General features: G+C 41.3%; 1 protein-coding gene across 1 annotated transcript; it reads left to right on the top strand.

Annotated features, from left to right (window-relative positions):
- The first annotated feature begins 1660 nt into the window (after positions 1-1660).
- On the top strand, positions 1661-25178 carry camk1db (calcium/calmodulin-dependent protein kinase 1Db). Its single transcript, XM_083916704.1, has 11 exons — positions 1661-1952; positions 13856-13987; positions 15213-15287; positions 16664-16802; positions 17201-17327; positions 17567-17642; positions 19207-19319; positions 20976-21054; positions 21792-21879; positions 22010-22172; positions 23489-25178. The coding sequence occupies exons 1-11, from the start codon at positions 1858-1860 to the stop codon at positions 23641-23643; spliced, it is 1242 nt and encodes a 413-aa protein (XP_083772830.1). The 5' UTR covers positions 1661-1857; the 3' UTR covers positions 23644-25178.
- The last annotated feature ends 119 nt before the right edge of the window (positions 25179-25297 follow it).

The following is a 25297-nucleotide window of genomic DNA, read 5'->3' as shown; positions in this document are numbered from 1 at the left end:
TACATCATTCTATATATTGTTCAATTCATGATATGTTAATCTTCAATATTCAAAGTTGATGCAGCAGAACCAGAAGTATGTTGTTTCACATCTCTGCAGAGAATCGCATCCACCTCAGGAGCAGCAACAATAATTTCTGCCAAATAATACATGCACCATTTAACACTCAACCCTGCAGAAAATTGCATCCGCCTGATGACTAAGCTTTCAAAAACCACAGACTTCAGACCGTTTATCATTGATGAACCTGACAAAGACGATTATAACATGTTTAAACAGCCTTAAAAATCATTATTTTTCCCTTTAGCTGTGGATGCAATATAATATTTATTTTGATGTTTATGAGAATTTGAATACTGAATTTGTTATAGGCGTTATGCTAATCTATTTGTTATTGTTTGTTTTTATTTGGTTACAGGTTTAAAATGAACTAAAGTTACCCTCAAATTTTACGAACATCGTTTATCCTTGGGGTCAATTTGACCCCAGCAATTTAAACATCCAGAAAATGATCATGATCAAAGTTGTTACTCAAGTTTTAATGTCAGATACTCTGTGTATATACTGACTACCTAAACAGCATTTTAAATTAAACACAGCACCCCAAACACCGTCTTATACATCCAGAATACCTACAGTATAACTACAGACAAATATTGATTGATCTAAAATTGGATCGATGGATATTTCTGCGTGTTTTAAAGTAAGTATATTATTTGTAAGTATTATTTTGAGTTATTTATAATATTTAATTAGAAAGCCATTTATTTATCAACGATATCAGCATATATTACGTACACGGTCAATTTGACCTCAGAAAAAAACAGTTAAAACTTTTTTGAATTGTAATATAGATAATTATAATAATAATGATGATTAAATCAATAAAATTATCAAACTGACATAAAGGAACAACGATGTGGCAAGCATGTGTTCAGGACAATGAACAAATAGAATCAATTTTAAGTTCCCCCAGTTGTCCCCACAAAATTAGGAAAAGTCCTTAAATATGAAGCAAAATAAATAACGTCAACCATGTATTTAGAGATGTTAAACATACAAGGATAACAGGGGGGTTACGATGGATGAGGGTTACATGCTGTGCTTGGGGCTCCCGTTACTTCTGGCTACGCCCCTGCAGGCTTTTAAAACTCATATCAAAATGAAAGCATGGATTTGTGCAAGAACCAGACACGAACACCAGACTTGGTTTAAAAATGACTTTCCTGCAGAAACACTGACTCCTAATCAGCCCGGCGGAGTTACCACCGGGCCGGTGATTTGGTGCAATGCGAACACTTGAACCGTTCATTGTGCACGCTGAAAGAGAGACAGGAGGGAGCAGCAACCTCCCACTCCTGCTATTGCTATAACAACAGGGCGGTCGGTGTGGCTGGATGGCAACCAGCAGCTCGGATGCGACTGCCAAGTGTCCTCTCCCCTCCTGCGAGTAGCCCGACCTCAGCTCACCGCATCGCCCGCTTTGACTCACTGAATCCCGCCCGAAGAAGAGGAGGAGGAGGAGGGGGAGGGAGGGAGCGCCTGTGTTTCCCCGTCACAGTGATCTGAACAGCGGGGAAGCTCAGACTCGGGATCCGCTATACGTCAAACAGATTAGTCAAATAACCTCTCTTGGTAGGACATACCTCCAATCCTTGGGCTTGCCTGAGCTGAGGAAACAGGACAGTCAGACAGACAGCCAGCCAGGAAGCTTTTGGCGAGAAGTGCACTACTTTTCTTTTTTTCTGGGTGAGACGACTGTGGTGGTGATCCTCCTCCTCCAGCAGCAGCAGCAGCAGCGGCAGCAGCAGCAGCGGCGGCTCTTCTCCTCTCCTCTCCCCGCCCCTGGTGTGCGAAATGGCGAAAGAAAACGGCGAGTCCAGCGATGGATCTTGGAAAAAGCATGTCGATGACATCAAGGATATATTTGACTTCAAGGAAGTCCTCGGGACGTGAGTAACAAGACTGAAACTTTGTATCCAGTTGTGTACATCATAGCAGACAATGACACCGATTTAACGGAAATGGAAAGCAGACTGACAGCTGTTGAATATTCGTTCAATTAACTGAGAAGTACTCGACAGACAGAGAAAGGGCCTTTTTCAAATGGGTTTATTTATTTGTTTTAACTAAGCCTACGGCCGTCTGAAAGAGGCATTGTTTAAAATTGAGTTAATTGTTCAGGGAGTGGAAATAACGCTTCATGAGACACAATAACCTGTGAAGTCAGACACGCGTGATTCCCCCTCGTTATGTCACAGTTCATTCAAAAACTACTGCAGCGTGTTTTTATTCTCCCCACAGGGCTCACGCATGTATGGAGCTCCACAGAGTGGGCAGCCATTTAATTTTTAGGGTCGTTTTTGTACAACATGATACAACTATGATGACAAAGACAGCAGGGCCCTTTTTTTTTTTTTTTTTTTTTTGCATACACAGGTGATGATATTCCCTCTCCAAATCAAGGGACCACTTGTTAAGACTTTACTCTTTCAATGGCAGATTTTTAAATAAACATTATGTTGTTGTTTACAGATATTTGTACTTGTTGGTACATTATGAGAAACACTTGGGTTGAAGTTATTCCCCTACTGTCTCAAGACCACAGAGGAGACAATTTCCAGAGTTTATTTTGGTCCGCTGTTAGTGCTGCTTGACTTCATGTCTTTTCTTCTTTGAATAAGTTATTCTGCGGACAGAGAGCATAAATGTTCCCCCTGAATGGACCCCAGACCTAAGGTCTCAGGCAGTCAATCCTTTTCTGACAACACTATACGATCTATTTCTCATTTTCTTCCTGATGGTCTTCGCCCCCTTAAGACATGTCCTCTCTTCACTGAGAGGAATTTAACGAGGTTGTATTGTTGGAGATTCGGGGAAGGGTTCTCCTTGGGGAAATATGTTTTGTTTTTTATTATTTGGACTCCAGTGTCAAGCTGAGCAAAGAAAAAAAATGGCCTCTATAGTCAGTGTGTTAGTAGCTAAACTGGGAAGCCACTCTGATGAAAAAAGGGACCCATTGTGGTTTGCTGTTGTAATATATGCAACCTCCTCTTGTGTAAACTTAAAGGGGACACACTGTGCTCATTTTAAGGTTCATACTTGTGTTTTGGGTTTCTACTAGAACATGTTTACATGCGTTTAATGTTGAAAGAACACATTATTTTCTCATACTGTCTTTATTTACTCTCTATCTGAAACACTGTTTTAGTTCCTGTCTGTCAGTGTGCTCTGATTGGTCAGCATTTCTGGATCTTCCCCGACTGCGCTCTCTTGGTCTCTGCACCATCATTGCAGCCTGGGAATGACTGTAGCGGCACTTTCTACCTACACTGGAGATCAGAATTAGAGTTATTAGAGTTATATAAAAGTTATTAATACTTGATTTATTCTGAAATACTGTTATTTTTTTATCCTACAGCATTTGATAGAATATCCGCTGTGGCTATAGCTCTTCTGTACTAGCATGTTTTTTTTTAAATAATCAAGGCGCTTCAACAGAAACCTTTATTTTGTGGAAAAACCCAGTGGGCAAAATTAGAGAACACTTTCAGATACCTCCCAGTTATTGGTGTCAATCTGGCACCTGGTGACAATTTATTGTTGGACATTTATCTGCAGCTCCCCTACTTACTTTGTAAGATGGCAGCTGCTCTAAGGTGACTGAAACCCTGAGACAGCAGGTTGTCCAGATGAAGGCCGAAGGGATGACCCTCTCAGCCATCAGAGAGAGGTGGGGTGCTCCAAGTCTGTGATTCAAGAATCTTGAAATTTTACAAGGACACAGATTCATTTAAGTCCCTCAAAAAGGCCGGTCGTCCATGTAAAACGAGTGCACGTGAGGACAGGGTTATGTGAAGACTCTCAATGTGGAATCAGCTCAACACTGCAGCTGGAGTTGCTTGCCATTTCTGTTCTGAACAGGGCAAGGATCTGTCTTTGCACACAGTGTGTCATCGTTTAAGACTTTTTGGACTGAAAGCCCACTTTGCAGTGACCAAACCTCTCATCAGCAGAAAGAATAAAAAGGCAAGACTTGCCTTTGCCGAGGAGCATGTAGTGTGCACAGAGGAGACAACTAGTCCAGAGTGACTTCAGTGATGAGAGACGTTCAGTTTATTTGTGTCTGATGGGAAATATTATGTTTTTGGCGTAGGACTGTGGAAAGACTGAACCCAAAGTATGTAAAGAAGTCAGTTAAATTTGGAGGAGGAAGTGTCTTGGTTTGGGGGATGTTTTCTGCAGCAGGAGTTGGGCCTCTTGTACAGCTAAATGACAGGGTGAATGCAAATGTTTATGTTTGCCTCTACACTTCCTATTCATTTTTAATCCTACAGCCCTAAGAAAACATTTTTTAAATCTTCTCTTCTGACTCAATGGTTACTGTTCTCTAATTTTGCTCACTGTTTTTTCACAAAATAAAAGTTTTTGTTGTAGTGCCTTGGTTATTTAAAAAAAAACATGCTAGTACAGCAGAGGTATAGCCACAGCGGATATCCTATCAAATTATAAACAGTAAAAAATAACAGTATTCATGATTTGTTCTCTAATTTGGATCTCCACTGTAAATGTACTATAGTCATGACATCACGACCGTCCTGACGGCTCGTTTAAAGCCACCGTTTCTGAATACGAGCTGTGTGCATTGAGCATTTTGATACTTTCACAGTATTTATATAGCACCTGCTTTATAATAATAAAAAAGGCAGTATCTCATCAGTCTAAAATCAGCCTCACCTCCACTACCTACGGAAATCTCTTTTTTTTTTTACAATATGGGACCTTTTAATAATCTGTCTTCTTCTTCATCATCATCTCATTTTGAGCTGCTCCCTGTGACAGCATATGGGTTTTGTCCTGAGGAGCAGCATCATAAAATTCTCATACAGATTGGTGATTCACAAAGTGCACTTGACACTTCATCTGTTGTACTAAACAGTCAGACATTCCTACCTGAAGGCTGTTCTGATTTCCCCAAGGCTTTCATCTTCTGTGTGAAGCGCCTCTGAATAACACGAGTGAATCATCGTGATTTTCTGTCCACACAATGGCCAGGTTGGAGGAACACACATCCCTCGCCCACAACCTAAGCAGCGCACATCTCCAAGGCCAGTTTGTCACTGTTCAGCCCTTATGTTACATATTGCACAGGATGTACTTGTCTTCATTGACTTTAAGAAAGTCGCATTTACTTGTTCCTGTGTGTCTTGCCTTGTTGCCACTACACAGGCTTCACAGCAGGCCACCTGGGGTAAAGAAGCCCTGCAGCTTTGCTTTAGGATTAAAAATGGACGAGGAAGGAGTGTGGGTCAGAGGAAGAGACATAGATTATCCTCCTCCTCCTTCTGCTGCTGCTCCACCTTTTAGCTGTACCTTCCTCATCATGTTTCCCTATCAGCGTCCAAGAGGGATCATCCCTCTGCAGCGACCTCATTCATCGCTCTCCAGAAACCTGCAGTGGAAGTACATTTACTCAAGTGCTACACTTAAAGGTCCCATACTGTGTTCATTTTCGAGTTCATACTTTATTGATATTTTTGGGTCTTTAGTAAAACATGTTTACATACTTAAATGTTCAAAAAACACATTCTTTTTCTCATACTGTCTGTCTGAATATACCTGTATTTACTCTCTGTCTGAAACGCTCCATTTTAGCGCCTGTCTTTTTAAACATCCCAGTTGCTCGGATTGGTCAGCATTTTCCAGGTCTTCTGCATCTGCTCTCCCTGCCCCGTCATGCCCCGGGGAATGACTATAACGCCACCATAGCTGCACTTTCTACCTGTATAATGTAGATATGTGAGGTGTCTTAAGTTTACATCTGTTGTGATTTGATGTCATGTAAATAAAACTGATTTACCACCTGACCAACACACACCGGTTGCTAAGGTAGCTCTGGCCCGGTGAGTCAGGACCGGAGTGCATGGAGTCCTAGGGTCCCAAGTCCTGGGGCCGGTTGCATAAAAATATTTTAGACTGGTCTTTAGTGTTAGACCAGTCTTACAGTCATTTTGCTGCTGGATAAGTCTAGACAATTTAGACTATTTTAAGCCTAAAGTTAGCCACCCTGTCCACAAGGCTAACTGTGAAAGCAGCACCTGATGGCTCGTTTAAAGGTTTCTGAAAATGGGCTGTGTGTGTTTCTCTGTGGGAAGAACATTTTGATACTTTCACGATATTTAGCATCTCAACAGCACCTTATTATTATCATAATAATAACAAAAAAGAAAATAAAGTATCTCACTTGTCTAAAATTAGCTTCACCTCCACTACCTACAACAAGGCATGTTAAATGCAGGACCTTTACTTGTAATGGAGTATATTTATATTCTTTTATTGCTATTTTTACTTAAGTTGAGGACAAATTTTCCACTACTGCTGCGTTGTCTTTGTGTGAGTTTTGATAGGAGCTGGGGAGTAGGAAGCCTGCGGTGGTGTAAAGCTTTGGCCACACTTCTTCCCCATGTATTCTTGCAGTAGCTGTTGTGAGCTAATGAGATCTTGGCCACTGAAGCCAGTCCTCCCACCTCGCTGCCACAGTGCCTTGTGGCTAATTTCAGAGCCTTAAGCTGCTGATGCTCTGTGGGAACGAATTAAGTAACCTGACCACAAGGACCTTCAGAGATCCCAGTGGGCAAGTGTTGTAAATGTGCAGCAGAAGGGGGCTTGTTACTCACAGTGGGGGATGTTGAGATGTTAAAGAGCGCACCAATTATCTTTCTGTTACGCAGAGTAACTGTCAGATAGCATGTGGTTCTAAAATCTGCGGTAGTGGCCGTCACGACTCAAAAATGTAACGGACAGCAGAAACTGACAAAGAAACTTTATCTAATGTGGATGAGTCACATCTTGGCCAAAAAAGGTCTGTGTCACTGTGGATATAAATACAGTATCTTGGGTCAGAGCAGCCCTACTGATAATTGAATGGGCTGATATTATTTTTATTATTGTTCTCTCTGATGGTATTCATTTATGGTCTTATAGTTTCTGTCCACATATTGAATACAAATCCAATTTTCTCTCTTTTAGCTTCGTGTTTGGTCTCTACCAATCCTTTAGCTGCTAAACGCTCCACTGTGTTCAACAGCTAGTTGCTAATTGTGTCTGTCTGCTGTTTGGTGCTGAACATATAGTCTACAGAGACCTTTTTCTCTAAATCTGCCTGCTGCAGCTGAAAATGACGCCATGAGAGCGGTGAATGATGCTAAAACGCTCTGGGGAGCTATGGGGAACTGTTTGAGACATTGTTAACACCTCCACCACAAAGGTTATGGTTTCGGCACGGCTTTGTTTGTTTCTCTATCAGCAGGATTACAGAAAAACTCCTGGCCTGATGTTCATAAAACTAGGTGAAAGGGCTATCATGGGCCAAGGAAGAACCCAATACATTTTGAAGCATATCTGAATCACAAGTTATTTAACATTGCGTGATTTGTGCTGCATTCATGTAGTGTTGGAGTAATCAGGAAAATAAATTCAAGACTGGGACAATTTGCACTGCATCAACTTTGTGAGCTCTGGCATGCCTTGGTGGATCTCTGTGCTTGCTGAGTGCCCATTTAGTTCATAATGAAATAATGGTTTAGTAAAGATAATATTGGCTGACTTAATGTAATATATCACAGGACTGCACTCGAGTTAAGAAATACGACTAATCGATTAGTTGATTTCATCGACAGATTTGTCGGATTGAGCTTCTCCACAAAGAATCATGTAAAAGAACCACTTTAAATCTTGCGCTTAACAGAGACGTGCTCATAAGTTTCTTTGAAATTAGTCCTAGTCATAAAAAATGACTTTTGGCTAAAGAAATCTTAGTCAACTAAAACAATTGTTTCGTTGACTCATCAGCAGTATTACATCAAAAGAAACCCTCATTATCAGTCTAAAAAAAGACTTAAGATCTTAACTCAGGCAAATAACTTGCAGAATGTGAGTGTTTTATTTAATTTAATGTCATGGCTAGAAAAGTGGTCCATTTTTATGTTTTTCCAGAATCCCACTCTCTGAGATTTGAACGGTCAAAACTGCAAAATAACACATTCCAGACTTTGATATTAATTAATAAACAGGCCTCTACGTTAGATATTAAACTGACCCTGGCTCTGAGAACTCATCCGTGATGCATTAAAATGACTGCCTCCGTTCATTGATCTTTTTCTGAAATGCAGCTTGTGTAGAGACTAGTTGGGTCCTTGATGCAGTTAAAATGGCAGCTAGGCAACCAGGATGAAGGAAATCCTTGGATGCTCCCTCTAAAGAAGACTACCTACCACTTTCCATCACCACTGTCCCCCAGTTGCATACACTGTGGGTGGGCATACTCTGTCAATGACCATAATGATGGAGAGTCAGATAAGATAATGCGTAGTAGTTTTATGCTTCTGAGTTTCCATTGGTTTTCATGTCATCTCTCACCACATTCAAAACCTACAAAGCCATAGTGTATGATCCGCTGCACTCAGGGAGTTCAAGTGTGCGACACCGCCCTGTATCAAAGCATAGGAAGCGATAATCACCCTTATTAAAATAATTCAGCTTCCCTGCAACGGGCTGATCTGTGGCTTCAGACACATTTCTGCCAAACATTTCCCTCGAGCGATGGGTATGTTGTTTCCTTTTTCGGTCGTTTATGGCTCCTATAGCCCTGTAAACTGACCATCGTTCTCTGTTTGATCAACAGTCTGAAGTGCTCATTCCTGTAAAGTAGCCTCAGGTCCCGTCAGTGTGTTTTTGGGTAATGGTGTCCAGCTTCAGCCGTTGGGACTGTGAGAGCTTCTGGATTTTATTCAAGTCATATTATTGTAGTTGATTTAATTCTGCGGCACCTGAACAATGCTATTCACTTCCTGGAAGGACAGAAAACCGGTGTTGGCTTGTTTGTCAGCAAGGGCCAGAGAGGAAAACCACAACTGAGCCTGTACTTTACTTGAGTGGTGCCATTTTATGCAACGTGGGTTGTTTTTTGTCTCTACAATTACTAGAAATGGTTTCCTGAATTGCCCCCCGGGGACAAATAAAGTTTTTTGAATTTAATTGAATTGAAGATGCTTTACTAGGTATTCATTATCAATGACACATTTTTTTTTTAAAGATTCCATATTATAAAGTTATTTCCATTTGCTTTTTTTTTATTATAAAGCAGGTTGAGGGGCTATGTAAATACTGTGAAGGAATTGGAAAGTGTTTTTATACGAGCCGTCAGGACTTCTATACGGTTGTGATGTCACAACTAAACTATTTATTTAAGAAGAAAGTGCTGCTCTAGTGCCGTCACAGTAATTCCCCGGGTTCAATGATGCTAAGAGCGCAAATGCCCGACCTGGAAACGCTAACTTAAAGGATAGTTTGGACATTTGTTGTTTTTTTTAAAGATTTTCTTTTTGTTGGCAGTTTTCAAGCCTTTTATTATGTAGGACAGACAGGAAATGGGGTGAGAGAGAGAGGGAGAGACATGTATCAAAGGGCTGCAGGTCAGAGTCGAACCCGCGGGCGCTGCCTCGAGGACTTCCAGCCTCTTTACACGGGGGGCCTGCTCTAACCACTCAGCCACCGGCCGCCCAAGTTTGGATATTTTAAAGTCGGGTTGTATGAGGTCCTTGTCCATAGTCAGTGTAGCCTATTACGTACAGTATGGCTGTCAGCATGCCCCCAGTCTGGAGAAGCTAAGCAAAGTGCTGCTGTGGACAGGGGCAGCAGCAAAAACACATTTTACACACCCAAACATAGGCCCACCGTCAAACATCCATTTCAGTTTAAGTGTATGCTATACTTAGAATAATTTCATTGCTTCATCTTCCTGTCAGACAATAGCAGACAAACTTTATAATTTGTTGTTAACGTTTTGAATGCAGGACCTTAACTTGTAATAGACCAGGAATAACATTTAAAATTATAATTATTATATAAATAAGATCTTAAATACCCTAGATTAGGGTTGTTTTTCGTCCAAAAACAACAACATCAGCAGATATATATCTTCATGAGATTGTGTCTTTAACTTTGGTCATACTTGACCTCCTAAATCCAGTTTTGTTGTATCACTATTTTAATTATTGAAAGCATTTGAAACTTCTTCCACTACTGCCCTCCTAAAGATTCTTTACAGCTAACAGAAAAATGATCCTCAAGGAGAGAGATCAATATTGGTGTATTCCAAATGATGATAATGATAAGAATAATAAAGCATATTGCACAAAGTAGTGCCTGTTAGTTAGAGACGATGTCATTTGCTGACTACAGTTTATAGGAGACGGAGTAGCGTATCACAGCGGAGCAGATGGTGGTGTAAAGTGTTTATAAATACTGTAAGTGTCTGTGTAAAGCTGCTGCCAGCATAACTTTTATCTGCAATTTTGAGAGATGTTATGTTTTACGGTTCTGTTTAGTGTACAATGATAAGTACATTATAATGAGGAGAAGCAGTGATGGTCCCAAATATCAAATTTCTGTCTTTTGCTTGACCCAAATTTACAAACAATCACATATCATGGCTAATTTGCGATCCAACCCCAACTTTGGGAAAGACTGCTTTAAAGAACTGTAAGCAACTGCATTTTTTGAAAGCATAGATTCAATAATCTGTGGTGTGTGTGTGTGGTCAGAGTTTTTGTCCGAACACAGTAGGTCACGCCGGTGGTCGCTCCACCTGGATTATGAAGTGAGACTTTCCAATCCCATATGTTGCGTAACAGGGCGATGCATCTTACACACCATGATTCAGTGTGATTACTCGGCAGCACCGCAATATAATGAATATGAATAAACCTCTCCCATCAACTGTGACCCTTCATTTTCATAATCACCAAAGGACGACCAGCTGAAGTCGCGCTCTCTGGATGATTGTTTGACACAGAGCTTCACTTTGCATCTGCAACATCAGCCGCAGGTTTCACACAGCCCACATTCACATTTCGAATTAGTCAGACAGTTTGGCTGTCATGCACGTAGAGTGGTGATGTGCAGACTAACACACACACACACACACACACACACACACACACATACTGTCATCCAAGAGCTGTGAAGAGGGAGCTCTGTGAAGTACTTGAAAATAAAATATTATTATTCATCCAATGGCGATGTGTCGTAAGATATTGAGATCAGTTTCAAGAAAGAGTCCAGTGTAGATGGAAGTTTCTCTCATCACTTCATGCTCATCCCATTGATCATGATCATCTCAGCTCTAGAGTTACGTGTGATTGTTGTTGATGTGTTACTGTCTCTTTGTGTGTATGCGCAGATAAAGCATGTGGGCAGCAGCATCACCATATGTTTCTCGCCGACATCGCACCTTTCCTTTTCTGTGAATCAGGAATTAATAGACTGAATGCTCGCAGCACAGTTCTGTTGTGCTCCGTGCCCTGAAAGAGCGAGGGAAGTCACAGCCTCGGATTCTGTCATATTGTCATTCACAGGAAGTGATGTTGCTGCTTGTCAATGTGGTGAGCAGGGGGGGGGGGGGGCATAAATGGTGCTACACGCTCCAACCACCCTGTCAGTGAGGTTCACAGGTTTCCGGTGGTTTTCATCATTGTGTGTCTCCTGCTGCAGAAAGCGTACCCTGTTTTTTTTTTTTTTTTAAAGACGTGCAAGAGAGTCAATTGACAAGCTCCTCATGCTCGTGAAAGAATTCTGCACTCCTTCCATACATGTCCACACAGCTGGGGAAATTGGTTGCATGTGCTGAATAGAAATGATGCTCATTGTCCTCACGGCAACAGCTGCGGTGGGAAGATAGTGCTGTAACGAGCCTGCAAGTGGTGCACCAACTCCCTCACTTACACAAGAATTTACATTTTGTCACACATCATGTGTCAGAACCAGGTCAAAGTCAGAAGGGCGTCTGCTCCGAACCCTCTCACTTCTGTTTGAGTGTGTTCCACCCCATCACACCTGGGGCCGGGCTTTGGCACCAGGTAGTGTGTTTGTGCACAATCTGTGTTCATGTGTCGTGGCTTTGACTGACCCCCACCCCCGTGTGATGGTGCAGTGAGGGATTAGCGTGGATTTGATGGCCTCAGTGGGACTTAGTGCAGCGAGTGGTGCTGAGTTCAGAGCCCGTTGAGAGGGAGTGATTACACTTAGAGAACCTAATGGACCGTCTGATGTTGGCCGTCGGCAGTGGATCACTTAAGGTGCATTTCACTTTTGTTTAACTGATGGTGATGATGCAACGAGACACTTATTTCTGCAATTAAACCCCCATTAAAAAAGAGGAAACAAATACAGGAAGCAGGTGGCTGAAATTTTGGGCTTGTCCTTTTTTAAAAAAAATTTTGGCATCAGAGTTCTAAAGAGATAACGATTGATTAGAAGTTGATTGCTCTTTTGTTACAATATACCTTTGGCAAAATCACGAATACCTTTATGGAACAGGTGAAATATTTGAATATATTATATTATATATTATATATTTAAAAAGAAAGCTATCACACAGAATGGCTTCTGGTAAACGCTACAAAAAAGATGATTAAGAGTCAGAATTAAAATAAACAGTGTGGAGCAACAGACCTTCATCCCCGCGATGACTGCAACATGAACTAAATGTAAAATATTGGAAAGTAGAAGGGCACTCGGAGAGCGCAGCCCCCTGGCAAAGCATGTCCTATCACACGATGTTAATGTGGTGTGAATTTACCCAGTCTGAAACTCTATTTTCATTTTTTATTCCGACACCACGTGAATGCAGCACAAACGCCCTATCTCTCATTGTAAACGAAAGTGAACAATAATTTGTGTATCCGCTAAATGTAATGGGTTCTCCCTTGGCCTACTCTACACACTTCAATCAAGTTTCATGAAAATCAGGGCTGGTAGTTTTTTGCACTGTCCTGCTGACAAACACACAAACAAACAGGCAAACATGACCTCTTTGGAGGAGGTGGAAACTGAATGCATTAAAATATGTGCCTACAAGTTTTAACCTATTAGATGCTGAATGTTGTTTTTGCTTTACAAGTAGTGATCCAAGCCCACCCATTTAACTTGAAAATGTTAATACAGTTAAAGTTGCAAAAAAAAAAAGAAGAAACCTTTATTTCAGCTGTAATAAACTGAGGGAGGAGCATGGCTGTGGAGCATGGCTTTGTTAGCAGAAGAGAACAGAAGCACTCTCAGTACTTTGGCCTCGGGCTCGGTTTACTGTTTGATTTCTCATGTTTTATGCTTTGCAGCAAACAAACCTTCATTAAAGCCATGAGTTCATCAGTGATCAAAGATTATTTTAGCCGTTTTAGATCGCATTAGATGTTTTGGACCAGTGAACATGACCCAGATATTTTCAAATCAACAATCCTTTTTTTTAAACATCTTAACATTAAGCCTCTCTGACGGTCATGGAGGAAAAGGATGGCTTTGAAGGTGTGTAAGGAAAACAAGAAGGGGGGGAGCAATCGTGCTGCCTGCTCAGCGAGATTTATTAAGGTGGACTGAATGTGGTATCATAGCAACAGACAGATTGCTTGAGCAAATATTCCCTTAATTCCGTATTTGTTTTTAAAGGCTCTCGTGTATGGAGACAGATGGTGTAAGGAAAACACGCTATCTGCCCTCCTAAATGGGTGCTTTTTGAGGTTTTAAAAGTGTTTGCCGTGCTTTTGGCTGCACACGAGCACCAAGCATAAGCCAACACAGACGGCTGTTGGCCATAGTCAGGAACTTTGCCTGTTCTCAGTAAATATTCACAATATGCTGTTTGTGTACTCTGGCCTGTCTGCCTCTGAGTGCTCTCTATCTACTCACTGACGATAGGTTTTCTGTGTCAACATTGACTAAGCGCATATAAAGCAGGAATAACATGTATCTCTCTCTCTCTCTCTCTCTCTCTCTCTCTCTCTCTCTCTCTCTCTTGCAGCGGTGCGTTTTCTGAAGTGGTGATGGCTCGGGAGAAGGCCACAGGAAAGATGGTCGCAATCAAGTGCATACCGAAAAAAGCGCTGAAGGGGAAGGAGACGAGCATCGAAAATGAAATCGCCGTGCTTAGGAAGTAGGTACCGCATGACTGAGCCGCGGGGGAGTTTGAAGAAAACGACTTTAGAAGGGGTCACCACTTCGGGTTGTCCTCGGGGATGCTCCTGTTTGTCTCTCCTGTCTGAGTAATGACTCAATGTTGGGATGCCTGTGCATCTCAGTTTATTTAACAGCCACTGTCAGTCTTAAGTGACTTCCTCATTGAATCCCATCTATCCACCATTTTGGGTCTTCACAGTGAACACACACACACACACACACACACACACACACACACACACACACACACACACACACACACACACACACACACACACACACACACACACACACACACACACACACACATACACACACACACACACACACACACACGCACACACTCGTGCACATACACATGGTATGATAGGATTGACACAAGGTGACACTCCATCCTCCTCCAGGGCCTGATGGGTAATTCCCCCGTGAAGCTCAGTTATCAGTCACTCTCGAAGTGAGCTCACCAGTTGTTGGGTGTAGTTGCCTGGGTACAGTTGGTATCCTTTCACTTCCTCCCTTTTCTCTCTCACGATTTTTTTTAATTTCTCTATTTTTCTCCCTTTCTTTATACTCTACTCAGCTTTGTTAGTCGAACAGCCCTCAAACGGCAACCTCATGTTCGTTCTGGACTTTGTTCTGAAAGGAAGTTGTGAAGGTTGTTTAGTCCTTTGAGACACTCTTCCGCCCCCATTCTTTCTTTGTCAGCTACCTGCCCTTGTAGACACACTCTGTCATCTACACATCTCCCTGCAGAGGCAAGGACTTTACTAAATCCTTGTTGTTTGGTTGCCTGGACACAGACTCCTAGCATCTTGATCCGTCCTGTATTATTTTCTTCAGGTGCTCCTGCTGACAGGGATTGCCGCTTCATGACTCATTGATTAGCATCCTCCTAAGAGTCCCCTCCCTTCCCCCCACCCTCTATCACACACAAAAGGTTTCTCCCTTGTGTGAAGGATACCAATGTGAACATGCACAAATACACACACACACACACACACACATACACATACACACACACACACAACACAGAGTGTAATTACAGACAAAGTGCTGCAACATAAAGCAAAAATAAAACAGCTTAGATTTCAGTTGGCAGGGCATCATTTTAACAAAAGAAAAGGCTAATTGCACCTCATTAGTGGCCTGTGCTGACAGAGGCTGATAGCAGGCAAAATGAAATTTCTGTCCTCCCTCTGCAGGATCAAGCATGAGAATATCGTGGCTCTGGAGGACATCTACGAGAGCTCAAACCACCTGTACCTCATAATGCAGCTGTGAGTACATCAACCCACCGCATTGTTTGTCAGCTCTTTGTCTCCCATCCGGCCGGTCATTTTGATTATGTGTTTTTGGCTTGAATAAGCGTCTGTAATGTCCTTGCATCATTTTTGCCCTGGGATGAATGTGTGATTGAAAAGAGTGATGCTTCAAAGATAGATGAGCTCAAAATATGTGTACCCGAGGTTTAGATTAGAAGATTGATACCACTCTCATATCTGTCTGTAGTGGAGGTCATGTGGCGGATTAGCCTGAGTTTGCTCCTCTCAGGTATTAATATTATTATTATTGTTGTTGTTATTATCATTTTATTGGAGACACAGAGCTAAGTATCTGCTTTTCAAAAAATACCCAGTAAAAAAAACGCCGGTCACTTAACCTCGGGTAGCAAAGAATGACATATGCACTTGAATTTTTATGAAACAAGGAATACATAATATGTAACATTAATATATAATAATAGCAATATGTGTATATATACATTATATATAAAATAATAGAAATTAACAACCATATAGAGAATTCTAACTGATTGTTTTAATTTAAGAAAGTCTGAAACATCACCACTATCAGCCCAAATGACCTTTGATTGCTGATATGTACGCGCAAGGGTGTGTTCAGCAACCCCGCTGTGGATTCCACTTAATGGTCGTTTTTTAGGGCTGTACTGTTGATCATCATTGGTAAAACTATGCCAATGTTGGTGAAGGTGGACGTGTGAAAACCTCTGTGTCGTTTTCCTGTGTGGCATATGTCGTAGAGACCTTTCCCCTCACCACATCAGTTCACAGGGTTTGTGACTAATGCACCAGCAATTTAGGCGGCGATTATGTGCCCTCATGTTATCTCTGCACTGTGCATAATGTTGCCTCGAAGTCTCACTTATCAAAATGGTGATTGCCAGTCGTCCTTGAAGGGAGGCACATAATTGATGCTCAGCTTGATATGAGTCACTTTTCTGAGTCTTTTTGCCTTTTGTCGTTGCCATTTTAAATAGTTGCGATGAAATGCTAATAAATCAGTTGCTAACACTTAAGAGTTACATAATGCCTCACAGGGACAAGACTCAAAAGTCGTGATGACATATAATGAATGCTGGTAAACTGCATTTTGAAAAATAAAGTATGACAGCAGCACTGGTAATCTTGGAACTCATCCGCTCTCATTATGCAGATATCTGTTTATTGAGAACAGCAGCTCTTTAATAACACTTGTGCGTGTGGCTCATTAGCAGCAGTCGTGTGAAATATATACTTGGCCTGTACTAGTGCCTAAATACTGATGCCTTTACGTGAATTATTTTTGATTAGATAAATTATACTTATTACCATGAACATACCCTTGAAAAGCAAAATGTCTTGTGTGCTGACAGTGTGTCTGGAGGCGAGCTGTTTGACCGCATCGTGGAGAAAGGTTTCTACACAGAGATGGATGCCAGTCGGCTCATTCGACAGGTTTTGGATGCGGTCAACTATCTGCACTCTATGGGCATAGTGCACAGAGACCTAAAGGTACAATAGTAATTAATATTCATAGTAACTCCTTCAACCCTCTGCAAGAGTTGAAAATATTTTGCCACTCATCCAGGAGAACTCTTCTGTCACGGTGAGAGAGGAAATCCCTGCTATTTAACCTGTGTGAGTGGTATTACGTGAGCGCTTCATGAGGATCACACAGAGGTTAAATGTCTGGGATTTTTCTTCTTGGTAAAAACTAATGAAGCATCTTGGATTTGCCATCAAACTCCTCCAACTCCTGACTGACAAATCCAGGGGATTTAGTTTCATGTTTTGTCTGATATCTCACCGCCCGGATGGCTAAAAAAGTAATCCACGCGCAGAACATGAGGTCATATGAACACAAGCCCCGACACACTTTTTAACTCTTTGCTTCCCCCTCTTATTTCCAGCCTGAGAACCTGCTGTACTTCAGTCCACATGATGAGTCAAAGATCATGATCAGTGACTTTGGCTTGTCAAAGATGGAGGGAACAGGTGACGTGATGGCCACCGCCTGTGGGACTCCAGGATACGTGGGTGAGGACGCCCTCTGAGCTCTGGAAACTTCCTCAGAGATAATTAGATGCACTAGTTGGCTAAACATGATCTAATCTAATCTGCCAGTGGCCAGAGGTCGGCCTCAGCCATCTGCTACTGGCAAACCAACCAACAAACATTTACATTCTTCTCCAGCCTCTGTGTAATGGTGGATGGTTGAAAAAACTGTTCTGTGTCACTAGTTTTTCCATTTTTAAAAATGAATTTCATTGTTCCAGCTCCTGAGGTTTTAGCTCAGAAGCCCTACAGTAAAGCTGTGGACTGCTGGTCTATTGGGGTCATCGCTTATATTCTGTAAGTGTCACTTTTAAACATAAATGTGTGTGTGTGTTTGCTTGATTTTCATGTGTTTTCTTTTAACCTTTATTTAAACAGGAAGCCCAGAAACCACAAACAAAACATCATCGAGATTAAAAACCTCTTTATCAGAGTGACCAAGAAAGGGAACTACAGGGAAGTTACAGACAGATATCATAAAACCAATAACAACATTAGAAATGGGAAAACAAACAAGAGTCTAAAGCCATGCTAGCTCTGTGAGGCTGTACATAGGCAAACATCCTAACGTGAGAAAACGCCAACAAGCTCAAAGTGACAATGATAACATGTTGGAGCAGGGATGAATTATTGAATGGGCCCAAGGGGTCAGTGGGCAAAAAAACAAATGCAAAGAAGGCAAAAGAGACACCAACTGCTACAAAGACACGCAAAAAAACCCAAATATATTAAAAAAGTAAAAACACAAATCGACCATAAAAAGAGCGGTATCTGTGAGCAGGGGCCCATTGTCCCATAACCTGTCCATGTGTCGATGGTTAGCAGGTACAATGTTTACAAATATTCACTAGTATTAAAACATTTTCATGTCTGTTTGTGATGTGTAGTTGGCAGTTTGATCAACAACCAAAATCACACATATTGTATTTCCTGTTAATATCAAATGTCTCTAATATTTTCATACTAACTGCTAAAACAGTATACTATAATATGGCGATTGGGCTTTGTTCTGTATATAATTGGAATTAGTATGTATTAAGTCTTTGGAACAGAGCTTTATTTTAGCATGTTAGCGTTCTAACATAATCTATTAGCACTGAACACAAACTACAGGCTGATGGGAATGTCATTAGACACTAGACAGTATTTGGATTTAAGTCAAAGTGGTGGACTCATTTTTGGATTAAAACTGATGATGGTAGCCTACTAGATGAAATGTTAAGGGATCACCAATGAAATTTCAATTCACCCTGAGACAACACCTCTTAAAACAATACAATGTGGCACCTAAAAGCCATCTTAAGCCCCCAAGTTTAAAAAAAATCCAGATTCTAATCCATTTGATCTAAGTCTGAGCGATTCCCACATCTACTGTTGATGGAAAGTGTTACATGAAGTTTGCCAGATGAATAGAGTGGTGTTGCTCGTTAGCACAGACAAAATCCCTGGTCTCGTTATCTATTCGTAAGGTGTGAGGAATGTTAAGGTAATTAAGTGGAAGAGTTTCTGAAGCGCTCACAAATGAGGCTTCTGTCCGGCGGTTGTTATGGAATAATTTGGATTCTGTTTCAAAATCAAGACCACAGTTTAAATATAGAATTTGCACATTTTACAGTTTGCATGTTATTTTTCCCATATCATATGAAAACATTCCTATTTGTTCCCCCTCTTAGCATTCATGTAGCCTCTATAATCCCTCTTAACTGTCTCTGACTGTTGCATGCTATATGAAAACTCAAACTGCCGGGGAATGAGATTAGGCCACAGCAAATCCTTTTTAGAAGGGTTAAAGTTTCAGCTGGATGAAAGCACAGACACACAGACTGTTGTTGTGTAATCATCTATCTTCATCTTTTTCCAGGCTGTGCGGTTACCCTCCTTTCTATGACGAGAACGACTCGAAGCTCTTTGAGCAGATTCTCAAGGCAGACTACGAGTTTGACGCACCGTATTGGGATGACATATCAGACTCCGGTGAGCTCTGACGTGTCTGTGTTTATGTATGAATCAGGAGGTCACACTTTATTTTACAGGTCCCATCAATTTCTGATAATTTTCACTAGAGGAACTGACATATAGAGCCCAAAAACTGTAGAAGGTTATTAGACGAGTAAAAACTACACCTACAACAACAACACCTAAATAGTGCAGGTAGTTAAATAGTTTAAATGCCATTTAAAAAGAAAAATAAATCTGTATATTTTTACTCCAACCAGTTGAGGTAAAATAAATTAATCCTTGAACATTTTAACATTTATCTTTAGCTCTTTTTATTTTCCTATTTTGGGTTTCTGACACACATTTTATTAATTTATCTAAGCTCTATTTTCCCAATGCAACATTGATCACCACATTCACAATTTTCTCAATAAATATTTGATAACATAATATGTGTAACATTAGAAGGCTACGCAAACAAGATGACTGAGCTACCTGAAAACACTGCTAGCTAAAGACACGTAGCACAGTTGCTTTAAGCTAGTAACGTAAATGCAGCTAACTTAACACAAATAAAACTACACCAGTCGTGGTGGGTGACGTTATTCATCCATATACTGGATGCTGCTGTAGCACCACCGTATAAACTCCTGTAACTGTACTAACCAAGTTAACGCCACCAAAGGTAGAGGAGCATACCTATGTTCCCGGGGTCCTATGTTCCCTTGTTTGTATGTGACCGGGGAACATAGGAACCTGTTTTTTGAAAAAGGCCATATTTTTACCGCTTACCCCCAAAAAAGGTCCTATGTTCCCCGCTTTGTTTGTGACTGGGGAACAGCGAAGCTTCCCGCTGTTCACAGAAAGGGTCCTATGTTCCCCAGTCAGTTATTTTTTCCACAATCAGTGCCGAATTCCCCAACAAATGGGCCTATGTAGATCGTAACACTACCCCCTAACAATGACCCTAACCGTAACCTTTAGCCGTACCAAAATGCTGAATTAAATCTGCGAAGGCAGAGGATTATGCGACCGGGGAAAACCGGGATGATCCCCAAAGTCAGCTAGCTCACGCTTACGCAAGTTTTTGTCAGCCAACAAAGAATATACAGGGTTAACAGAGTTAACTTTTTGTTTTGATTGTTTAACTAAATGTACTTTTGTTTTTATGTATTCAATTATATTTTTGAATCATCTGATAACCTTTTACCATAGAATTTCTATCCTATACAAGTATGATCCTCAAAAGTGTTTGTAGGGTTTCAATTAATTTGACATAGGCTAATTACCCTATGTTATTACAGAGAGTTTTCCAGTTAGAAAGTCAGCCACTAAAATGAAAAATGTGTCTTTTACAGATAAGCATAGGCTGCAGTTCAACAAATATGGAAGATTTTGTTTACAAGTTTACAAGATTACATAGGTATTTTCTAGGGTTTAAACATTATTCTTCGGCCGGTGGCATAGTGGTTAAAGCAGTCGCCCCATGTACAGAGGTTAAAGATCCAGCAGCATCCTCGAGGCAGCGGCCGCGGGTTCGACTCCTTTCATGCATGCCTCATTCTCAATAACATACTACTAAATTACATAGTTCTTTCCAGGACCTGTCTTAGGAAAATCTTTAAGAAATTGCAGGAGTGTTCAACATGTTCACAGCTGGACATGTTTTTGTACTTTCATTCCCCTCCACAGCCAAAGACTTTATCAGCTGCCTGATGGAGAAGGACCCAGAGAAGAGATTCATATGTGACCAGGCTCTACAGCACCCTTGGTGAGAAACTAACCGCCACACTGCACCCCAACCAGACAATCACAGGGAACCACACATCTTGGTGGGATTTAACAGCAGTATGACGCAGATTGCCAGGCTTACGCATTTGTCATGGAGAGCATGTCCTCCCACTGTCATCTGTCTCCATGGCTCCGAGCCGCGAACCCATCTCTGCTCAGCATCGCCAGCCCTAAGAGAGAAATCTGCTGAATAAATGGTTGCCAATTAGTGGCTGCCGTCCTGAAGGATCCTTGAAGAATGTGGAAGCTTTAATGAACAATTAGGATGTCTTCCCAGGCCTGAGCTGGAGTTAACGAGAGTGAGTGGGCTTTGGCTGCTGTCCCTGACTGAGGTGTCCAATATGAATAGGTCTGTTAGCCATTAATGGGCATTTTGGGTCCTGGGCAGGTGATCCCTGATACAAATATGGGGTTTGTTTGTGACACTGGTAGCAGGTGTCCTGACAGAGAGAAATGGCTTTCATTGACAAGGTTTCATACTGTGATATTAGGATGAATGTGACAGAAAGCGGTGCTGTGTGTTAGCTCCTCCAAAACAAATCACCCCATCACTCAAACGCAGAATGACAATAAATGATCCGAGCAAATAGGAAAACACCATGAGGATGATTTCCAGGGGTATTGCATATACAAATATTACAAATATAAATCATTTGGGTAATGCTGTGTTTGTGAATTGTTATTAAAATGATCGAAAATGACGACTTTAATTTCCAGGATTGCTGGAGACACTGCTCTCTGCAAGAACATTCATGAATCAGTCAGTCGACAGATGCGGAAAAACTTTGCCAAGAGCAAATGGAGGGTGAGCACACAAGAGTTATCAGAGATTACTGGAAATACACAATATATTCTATCTTCTTGAATAGTAAAAGCATACAGTGGTTTGTCTGTACTTGGTATTACATTTGTCTGTTTGCACCCTCTCTTCACAGCAAGCCTTTAATGCGACGGCTGTGATCCGCCACATGAGGCGCCTGCAGTTGGGCACCAGCTTTAACAGCAGCATTCACAACGCCAACTCCATGTCCAACCCCCAGAGCCGCGCTCCAGCCAAAAGCCAGTCTGTGGACTGCGCCCCGCTCTCCCTGAAGGACTGTGAGTGACACTTCCGAAGTCTCTGTTCACACAAACATGTCCAAGTTTTAGTGCCGCACTCAGCTGAGCTCTGTTCACTTTGCTGCCCTTTTCGTTGAGATGAAAACAGTTGAAAAACCTCTTATGGTTTAATTTTCAATTAAACAGACTAAACTGATTTGACATGAGCCATGTGGTCACTGCGTTTCTGGTGCCATTTAATTTAACACAAAAATATACATAAGAGGAGAACATTTTTTGTTAATTTATTAAACAAAAAGACAAAACAAACATTTGCTGGTTCCAGCTTTTTAAATGTGAGGGTTTTGTTTCATATCATTGTACATTAAATAACTTTATTTTGGTGTCGTCATCTTTAGATCTGAGAAAGGGTTGAGTTGAAGGGTTAGTTGCAATTAGAAGACAACTGAGCAGATGAATTGGTTATTAAAATAATCATTATTTGCAGTCTTAATGTGTTCATTGGCTTTTGCATAGTGCTGACGTATATCATATGTTGTTTATTGTAATGGTGGCAGTAAGTTCAATATGCTGTGATTGACGACACCGTATGTTTGATAAAGTCATCTTAACCCAAGGTCCACTTACTAGCTTCTTCATGGCCTTTCAACCACCTCGTGGTTTTCATCAGCAGACACAATCTGCTCGGTTGCCATGGAAATAGCTCACTATTATTCCTACTACTGTTTCCAAGTTAAAGAATGAAAGAAAGAAAGTATGATTCTATTTTACTTTATATTATAGGATAAAAGGAAGGACATGTTACTGTAGTTCAATGTTAGTCATTCAGCTGCTGCTGTAAATATTCACCAAATCACTAAATATGTGTAAACTCATGGCTGAAAATTGTTTGGGTAACAATGCTAAGTTGTTTCAGGAAACTATTTAGCCTTCTAAGAAAATTAAATATTTATAACTTGTTTCAAATGAAGATTTACGTCTTCGGTGAGAGCCAGTTAGGGTTGAGTGCCATAGGCAGGCTTAGGACGTATTGACAGACTTTCTTATGGTCAAGTTACGCTTGACCTGAAATAGTTTGAGCAACAAGAGTGTGTGTGAATCAAGAGTGTGTTTATAGTTGTTTTTTAACGGCAGTATTCGACTGCGGAATAAAAGCCGGCCGTCGTAGAGAGGTAGGAGATCCTAAATCGTTTAAATGAGAGGACAGTCTCTCTTGGAAGAAGTGACAGAAATAGTAACAAGGCAACAAATTAAAAAAAGAGAAGTGAGAGAGATATTCAAATCCTGGCTCCTTTCTCATTTCTGCAAAGCTAAGACATGCAACTCTTTGTTGAAGCTGTATTTTCCCCCCACAGGTCCTCCAATAGCACCTTTGCCCTCTGCTGTGAAAGTGTACAATGAAGTCTCTGATGCCCCCTCCCCTGAACGAGAGGAACCATCTGTGTTGGCCGAGCCATCTCGGCCACCGCGACCTTCCACCGTAACGGTCATCCACACTGGGACTAAATGACGCCAGGTTCCGCGGGAGGTGAGCTGGGAGACCACAGAGCTTTGAGACAGGATGCAACCATTCCAAGCCTCAACGTTGTCGCCCAGTTTGCCCATCCCGCAACCTCCCATCTGTTTCTGCCAACCACGGCGGGAGGAATTTGAGGAGCGTTGGCTCAGCTCCATTTGCCGTGGCTCAGCACGCCACCCCCGCTGCTTCCCTTCCCACTGTCATACAGACTTGGAAGTACAGAGGGGAAGATGCTCACCAGAGGTTGTTATTGTGGAAGCCATGTTCAGCCTGGATCATGGTTGTCCGGCAGATAAACAAGCAGGGAAGTGCCACACTAAAGGGAACTCTTTATTGAAGCTGCTACCAGTTTTGACTGTGAACGTTTTAAGAAAAGGATGCTCCGCTGTATGCCTTGTGTAAATATCCTGTCTGGAAATGTTGAGTGGAGTCATGTTATGCAAGTGAAATATAAGCTTCAAGCTGTGGTAAATAATTGTGACATCATCTGCACTCTGAACTTTTTCTTGTCGTTTTGACAGCTCTTAATTCGCTGTGGTATTTGCTACAATGGCTCCCAACAGTGTGACAGTATGTGTTATCTCTTTGCTTTAATGTGTGCGGACGGGAAATATGAGCAGGACGGCGTGCTTCAACCACGGCTGTGATCGCTGAGAGGGCCGGTGCATTGCACTAATGTATTGGATTATTTATTTTCTTACAATATATTCTGACTTTTGTAAAAATAAAATGTGTAAATGTGTTATAGACTGTACTGAAAAGCTATTGGATCTAATGATAAAGATATTGTATCTCATAGTTGTTACTTTGTAATTATTGTTTTATTTGATGAATGTTTTTTGAAGTCCTCTTTGACCACAGGAGGGCAACCACGTGTTGTTGCGGTGTGACCAGTTCTCAGGGATGTGCTCCAACATGAAGCCAAACAAACCCCTCTCACTGTTGACTTTGAAGAGTGCTGATGGTGAAATAGTTGACAACTAAAACCTCCAATTACTGCATATTATTCTAATATGCCATTGGAAGAGTTTAGCAGATGCTTATTTTCTTTTCTTTAAATCCATCATTATTGACAGTGCGAGTGTAATGTAACTTGTACTGAATGGATTTTTTGCCCTTTAAAAACCTTGAATTATATTTAGATGTAAAGAAAGTGTGTGTCAGTGGAGTGCGTATTCATTTCTGCGGTAAAAATGTAAAATGACAAATGAATGCGAACGTATCTCGATAATGATTGCTCCCATTGCAGAATCGTCAAATCAGTGGTGTACAGTTCAATAGTCGTAATATCGTGCTACCTGCTTCCGCTCGTGAAGTGGCTGGTCAGAGAACAGCTCACTCACTCTGTGTTTAATCACTGTGCTTTCATACCAGCCTGTTGAATTTAGCAGAAAGACTCTTTCTCCTGCTTTCTGCCGCTCGCTCTCTAGAGACTTTCACACAGAGAAGAGAAGGGATCCATCTTTGTATTTTCTCTGTGGTGCCTCTGTTTCATTTTAAATCACCCAAAATAAATGGGAAAAAGAGCACTCCACAAGAACATGCCCAATATCGAGGGCTCTCTTGAATTATCTAAAAATGTTGTGGTGAATATGAAGATCTACTTACTGTAAATACAAATCTCAAAAACACTGTTTGTACTTGG

Source organism: Echiichthys vipera, assembly GCF_963691815.1.
Source record: "Echiichthys vipera genome assembly, chromosome: 7".
Classification (NCBI taxonomy): Eukaryota; Metazoa; Chordata; class Actinopteri; order Perciformes; family Trachinidae; genus Echiichthys; species Echiichthys vipera.
The sequence above is the reverse complement of the archived record's forward strand: the minus strand, read 5'-3'. Positions and strand labels throughout refer to the sequence as shown.

Excerpts from the sequence above, each read along its gene's own strand:
- camk1db (XM_083916704.1), top strand. The coding sequence starts at position 1,858 with ATGGCGAAAGAAAACGGCGAGTCCAGCGATGGATCTTGGAAAAAGCAT. Across the intron at positions 15,288-16,663 it reads CTGTACCTCATAATGCAGCT|TGTGTCTGGAGGCGAGCTGT; the intron begins GTGAGTACATCA and ends GTGTGCTGACAG. Across the intron at positions 22,173-23,488 it reads CCCGCTCTCCCTGAAGGACT|GTCCTCCAATAGCACCTTTG; the intron begins GTGAGTGACACT and ends TTCCCCCCACAG.